Source organism: Glossina fuscipes, unplaced genomic scaffold (assembly GCF_014805625.2).
Source record: "Glossina fuscipes isolate IAEA_lab_2018 unplaced genomic scaffold, Yale_Gfus_2 1, whole genome shotgun sequence".
Classification (NCBI taxonomy): domain Eukaryota; kingdom Metazoa; phylum Arthropoda; class Insecta; order Diptera; family Glossinidae; genus Glossina; species Glossina fuscipes.
The window spans coordinates 33242980-33250587 of record NW_023998415.1 but is presented as its reverse complement, the minus strand read 5'-3'; the positions used below and the strand labels follow the sequence as shown (position 1 = coordinate 33250587).

The 7608-nt window shown below is 36.3% G+C and overlaps 1 protein-coding gene across 1 annotated transcript; it reads left to right on the top strand.

The window, feature by feature from the left end:
* The first annotated feature begins 1648 nt into the window (after nt 1–1648).
* LOC119632664 (insulinoma-associated protein 1a) lies at nt 1649–7370 on the top strand. Its single transcript, XM_038025683.1, has 3 exons — nt 1649–1690; nt 4350–4514; nt 6009–7370. Exons 1-3 carry the CDS (start codon nt 1649–1651, stop codon nt 7368–7370), a joined length of 1569 nt encoding a protein of 522 aa, XP_037881611.1.
* The last annotated feature ends 238 nt before the right edge of the window (nt 7371–7608 follow it).

Sequence of the window (7608 nt, the reverse complement as noted above, 5' to 3'; positions counted from 1 at the left end):
TTGGTCCATTTTCAATACCAATCTGCGAGCACGAACTTTCGTTGTTTGTTTCAAATTTGAGGTCGATAGCTTAATTTTTGCGGCGAGAGATTACACAGACGGGCAGACGGACATGCTTAAATCAATTCAGAATTTTAAGTTGATCATGAATATATACACTTTGGGAAGTCTCTTATGCTTTCTTCTAGTTGTTGCAAATGTTTTGACTTTCGTTGATGGGTAGAAAAAAAAAGCAGATCAGATTAATTTTTGATCTGGCATTCGACTAAACATCCATGTAAGTTGATTCGCAATATGTTGGAAACACATAACTTGGAAATACTAGCCAATATGGGTGACTCACCAAACTCGTGTTCTTGGGATTACCATTTGTTTGCATCGAAGTGAGATGCTGCCCAGCGACATTCACGGACAGTTCTGCCTCAAAAGGACAATAGTTTTTTGGTGGCATTCACAAACTTTTAAACAGATGGGAACAATTTATATCTAGCGATGGGTAATACTTTGAATAAAATTTATTTTCCTGTATTTGTGTACTTACTATGCAACAATTCTTATTTCATATATACATGCCTGGTAAGGGGGAGTGTACTGAACGAATGAGAAAAATTTTAATCAAAATAAATAACATACATACATATATACTTACATACACATGGTGCGGTAAGTCACTCTACGTTATATTTTCAGCCGTTAATATACGATATTTAAAATCTTTCGAAAAAAAATCATTCATTATTACAAGACGCAAGTGAGTTCGTTTTATGGGTATATGTGTAATATAGACAATATTTTCAAATCTCATCTATAGTCTAAGATATTGCCTTGTGTTGAGCTGTCTGGCTGTCACAAGCAAAACTCAAATTCCTTTCTTGCCGTGATAGGCCGTCCACCCATTTGCGCAGAGGGCTTATAATTATCATAATCAAAACAATATATCATACATATCAAAATCAAATAAAGGAGGATATGAGCAGATTTCGATCACAATCAGTCTATTAGATATCCAAAGAATAAGGCTGCAAGTCACTGTGAAAAGTTTATAGCAAGGCAAGGTCGGGTATTCAATGCTCTCAATCAACATCAAAAAAATATGTCCCATGTAAAACGGTGCTTGTCATAGTTGCTCTTGAGTGGGCCCGGACGCAATACCTGAACTTTCGTGTCCAAGATGTTTTTATTCTTCGCTTATCTTCATCACAAATTGATAAGAATTAGACTTTTTGCCAGATAAGGACTTACTTTCTGTGAAAACTCTTAAAGGTGCAATGTTCATATATAATTTTTAGGCCAAATTGCTATTGTGGACTAATTTTCGTTATAAAACATTAGTAAGTAGTAATAGCAGGAATGGTTAGATTGGAAGGCGTGCATTCGATCTCCATTTTTGACAACTATTTCGTATGTCAAACCATTTAGGAAACCGCTTTGATACTAAGTTAAGTTGTCACAAAAATGCCCCAGTCCAAGTCTTCTTTAATAGAACTCGTTCTAGCGCCAAGTTAGGTCAATGTATCAAATTTCGTTAAAACATTTTAAAAATTGCTCTGCTTAGGTTAAACATAATAGCATATGGGTAGACATGATGAAATTGTTTGAGAAATTGATTTTCCAAAATATGTGATTCATTAATTTGAAACACTATCGTATGCATACCGATGATGCTGAACACTCGTCATCGCCCGAATCTGTAAATTTTTGTAAAAAACGTAAAAAAAGTGCACGGAATTGTTTTGGAAAACCGAAAACCGAAGTTGCGTGACATGCGTGCGTAGCTTGACATGTTCAGGATATGAGAAGGCAGCGTATTACTATTTACTGTTTGAAGTGGTTGTCGCCGCTGCTCACTCTTGACAACAATGTCTTGATAATTTCGAGCGCTGCTTGACGCTGTTTAGGAGGAATGAATAGGATTTTTGCACACTATGTGGGACAAAGGATGAAACGCAGGTTCATTGCTGCACTGCGAAGTTAAATTGGCAGTCAGTCCAGTCGATGGAAATTGGCGGAAAATGCTCACAGCAACCGAAAAAGTTGTCTCACTAAAACAATTGTAATTTGGAAACTAATGGTCAAAATGTCATCAAATTTTGACACGTACAATTTGAAGACTCGTACTGTCCAGAAATCATATGAGTTTGTCAATAGTGTTGTCACATATCTGCCAGAATGGAAGATTATTAAGTAATGTGTTATATGGGCTGTTAATTATATAGAGTTTTCGGGTATTTGTGAGCAGTCTCTTAAAGAGAAGATGGCTACGGGAGAGCCTTTGCTTCAATCTGAACGGTTTGCTTGTTCGAATTGACGATGTATGGGCGAGCTTTGTCGTGCGGCTATGGCGTCGAAAATGATCGGCAAAACGTCCTCTTTTGAATCATTTTAAATATTATGACAAAAACAAAACAATGGTATGCGGCTTGTTAAATTTGAAAAAGAGAAAGCGTTTACACACCTTAACCTCTACCACACTTAAAAGTCTACTATTCGGGTTTTAATTCTCGTAAATGTCGCGCATCATTGACTATGGTATTTAATAATTCGAGTCACTTGCTAATTGGTTGGCAGTTCCTTCTGTCGTCGCATAAACCGAGATATCTTTGTAATATGTTTCAAATATAACTTGAGGTTATGATACCTTGTTTAAAAGTACAAATCTGTTAGAATTACTTCTTGTCTAAATGTCGCCTGAAGTATTTTTTATTTTTTTTATTTTAATTTTTCAATTAGAGGTCCATCTTATTGTACCTAAAAAATCGCATCTAATGAACCAAAAGGATAAAAAAAAGAAAAAGAAAATGAAATGAAAGAAAATTATCGTTGCTCTCGCTATATGGATAAATGCTTTTCACAGATCTTCACCAATGGGAAATGGACTATATAGACATTGTCATATATATATATATATATGCATTTCATTTGCAGTATTCAGAAGTATTAATGGAAGGTACATCAAGAATATGTAGAATTTTGCGATCAAAACGTGGTAGATAGGATCAAGCTAAGGGAGTGGAGTTTGATGTCACGAAAACAAAGGGCTGCCTTTTAACGCACTGAATGTTAATGCGGAGGATTTGGCAGTCCAATGACATTCCAGATATGAGACTGCACAATGATGTTCGTTTGACGGAGCATGTATTCAAAGTGTCGAAAGATACAGTGAAGGATCTAGGTTGTCTAAAAACCGCTTGATTGCAACTCCTATGCGTGCGCGGGAGTCGCCAAACTTTGCTTGAATGCGCTCGATTGCATATAACAATAGGTTTAGGCGGCTTCAGCGTAGCGAGGGCACGTACATCCCCGAAAAGTGCTCTTTAGATGAAAAAGAGAGTTTTGTCTATCAATTAAGTTCTTTAACAGGACTACAAGGTTTTCTCCGCGTTCCCATCCATTACTTATGGAATTTTCTGTTTATCGTACGGCACACTACCGTGACTCGTCATTTTTTAACAGCATCACGCACATTTGGAACAAACTACCAGCACGAATCTTTCTTGCCGTGGTTGATTTTTCCATATTTATAACAAACGTACACAAACACTATTCCCTTTCTCCATCCTCCTGTACCAACAATCCTTCTTGAACAGCGTGGTTCCTACGCGTATGGGAGACATTTATTAAATGAGAATTAATTGTCTATTCGTTCAAGAGCTTTACTGGGGTTTAGCCCCAGTGAAGGAGCTCGGTATGTATTACATAAAAATATTGGCAGAAAACTTAGTCTTACCACCGTAGCTACATAACCGCTTACAACAACCGCTCACATTACGGACATTTTTGGCCCTAAGATGATTCTTCCTTAGGTGGACAAGAAACAATTGAGGACAATTAACCAATCGTTTTAATGATCATTATTTGATGAGTCCCTATATCGCATAGTATTTCAATGTCGATCAATTAACTGTTTTTGAAACCGTTTGCGTTATTTTGCAATAGATTCTGGATTTAAGTTCTCCATCAGCCAGGGTTCAAAATACGCCCAAGTTCTCGAGAACCCAGCCGAAAAAAAAAGGAAACAATTTCGGGGAACAACATTTCATGAGCAGCTTACGACTTTCATTTGCTAGAGATGTCTATGGTAGCGTACAAATAGATTGATTAATGTGCGGTTACTTTCAAAAAACCGTCAATCTCACGTATTTACCATTTAGATGAGAATATAATCTCGTTACAGACGTTGAAATAATTGAATTATCGAACAATATTTTCTTGTTAAAGTGGATAAGTTTGACAAATTTTATCACGATTTGTTGTACAAATACTTTTGGATAAAATTTTGTTGCATTTCTTTCTGGCGTTGGTTGAATTTCAAAAAGAAAAAAAAAATTCTTTTGATTTTTTGTAAATAGAATGAACATTTATTTAATGACGACATATTGTTTGAACGTATTGCCGTCAATTTGAAAGGTTCTTATCTTTCTGCTGGAACCGCCAATAGAACGTTGCATGCATCAGAAACATTAGAAGGCACATCGTGCCACGTTTTAACCCCCCAGTACTTGGAATATGAAGCAGTAAAGCAGTAAAACTTAATGAAAGTAAATAATGCTGCCCGAGCAGAGTAAGGTTTATGCAGCAGAAATGTGTATTAAAATAAGATACCAGTGTACAAAGTGAATAGAGATAACCGCAGTAATACGGAATACGAATACTAATACAAAAAGAGGAATTGTAAAGCAAACGTAAAAGTATTTCCGGTTAATAGGGGAAAAAAATGTGAAAAAAAAGCTCATGCATTACATTTACCATAACTGCACTGCCAAGCAACGGTAAATATATATAAAGCCAAGCGAGCAACAATGAAACGCATACCTACCCCACCAGTAAAATATTTAAAGCAAAACTGAAATGAACTCTACGTGGTATTGTAACATTTTGGTACGTATATGTATGTATGTATATTTTTATGTGCTCATATAGATATATATGTATACGTAGTAATTGTTTAGCGTAGTAAAAATGCAATACAATAGTAACAATCGCAACAACAGCAACGATAATGATAATAGTAAAACCTCAAAAAAAAAAAAAAAAAAATGAAAATAAAAATAAAAACATAAATAAATAAATAAATAAATAAGTAAATAAATAAAAAAAAAAATTAAATAAATAAATAAATAAAAGTAGAAGAGAGTGCAAAGGACTTTCACTGACGCCGGCTCTGCTGCTATGATGACGAAGATTACAACAGTAAGCGTATGTGTAAGCCAGTGCTTGTAGATCTGCATATATGTGAATGTGTTTGTGTGTAAGGGCGCTATGTTGGAAAAAAGGGTGACTAATGTTCAATGAGTGAACAGAGAATGAAAATATGTGTGTGGCTGTTAAATAAAAGTGTATATGTGTGCCACACTATACGCTTATGGTGCTATATGATTTTTTCCCTTTTACACTGAACTGAATTGAACTAAACTGAACTGAACTGAACTGAGCCAGGCACTCAGACAGTGTTACAGACAGTCTAAAAGGACATCAAATTGGGGGTTGAAATGGGTTTAGTTTTTTTTTTTTTTTTTTTTTTGTCTGGTTGGAAGGTAGGTCGCTTGGTTGGCCGTACATTCGTACGTTTCGCAGCGTTTATTGAATACTTTGGCTGCTTTGGTTTCTGCCTTTTCGGTGGGTTTTTTCAAGGCATATAAAATAAGCCGCAGGATGTTAGGTTAGTCATTCTCAGCATAGACACCGCATAGAACACATACAGCACAAACAGCAACGAGACGAGACGCGTTAATCTCACTCGAATTTTAGTTCTCTCTCTTCTTTTAACACGTTGCAAATATTTTTGTTAAGTTTTTCTTTTCTTTTTTTTTTTTAATCAATAATTTTTTTTTCACTATTGTTCAGCATTAATTTTCTCCTTATTCGAGTTTAAAGTAAATCATAAAAGTTGTGTTAAAAAGTTTTTGAAAAGTGTTTTGAAATCATTTTTAAAAATAATTACGAACTCAGTGCAGTGCATTATAATAATGGCTGCCATCACCCAACATCAGCAACAGCAGCAGCAGCAGCAGCCACAGCAACAACAGCATCATAACAATTCGACCTACGCCCACTCCATAAGCGGCATGCCGCATGGTTTGGGTTTACTGACAACAGTGGCTTCTTTACCACCCAAATACCGTAGCCGTTATTTGAACATTAAAACTAAAAGTGAAATTCCTTTAGATTTATCCCGCAAACCAATGTCACCACAACTTGTTAACGATGTTCCAGTTGCGAGCAATTTCACTGAGGTTTATACCGAGCCTACTACGACGACAAATACATCGGTTATTAGCACAACTACTACTGTGACCATATTAGAAACGAAAAATCATATAAAGCCTATAACGCCACCGTTAACGCCGATTAAAAGAAACTTTTCAGAAATCGAATCGGTTGAAGTCTGTGCAGATAATCCTAATAAATCTACTAAAGTAGAGATAATCCCTGAAGAGTGTCCCCTTGAAAATACACCCACAAAGCCTATACGATATACCGATAAGGCGCCAAGAACTGGAAAATCTCATACTTCGGCCGTTGCTAATAAATCGTCCGGGCGCCACAAGGCTATACGCAAATTGAAATTCGATGAGGATACCAGTTCGCCTGTATCAGGCACTATTATACGCCCTTTAGAGGATATTACGGATGGTTTGGTGCAATATAGCAATGGCGATATAGATCCCAAATACAATATCGTAGAAATCACGGAAGAAACCAAAGCGGAATTAGCTGCAATCAAAAATGTTATCGGTGATTATATATGCAAGCTATGCCGATTAAAATTTGATGATGCTTTCGGTTTAGCTCAACATCGTTGCGCCTGCATTGTCTTGTTAGAGTATCGTTGTCCCGAATGCGGTAAACAATTCAATTGTCCGGCTAATTTAGCATCGCATCGTCGTTGGCATAAACCACGGAAGGAGAATGGACGCGCCAATACTGTCAATACTATACAGCCGTTAAATGCAAGAAAAGAAAATCGTTTAGACAAAAATATGAAAAAATCGAATGCATCTACAGTTACACATGTCAATTTCAATTGTATAGATTGCGGAAAAAAATTCAAACGACAAGCTTATCTACGCAAGCATCAATTAACGCATAATAAAGATGCCATAAAATCGGTTGAGAATGTTGAGTTTTCCGAAATCTCTGTTAGCGATAACATCAAACACGAAGAGCTATTGTATACGCCGGAAACGCATCATTCCTTCGATCAAGAAGATTCCATATCAAATTGCAGCAGCTCATCTAACTCGAATGGTTATGGTCGCTTGCAAATAATTGAGACCGGGCTAACGGAAGAGGAGAATATAGCGGCAGCAGCCTTAACAAATTTAAGAAATTGCGCTTCAGTTATACAACACACGACACTGGCTCACTAACCGATAATTCACTTTATCGTACAAACGAATGGTGAGGCAAATGGGGGGATAACATCTCTTTCAATGCTGCGCATATATAATCGTATAGTGTTTGCAGTAAGTAAACAATTGAATAAAGAAATATTGTATTATTGAAGTAGTGTCAAGGGGGGTGTTGCCATATAGTTGGTTGCCTAGAGAAGCAGGTGAATTTTAATTGTATATAATTTCTTTTGATTGTCATTCTATACATATACGT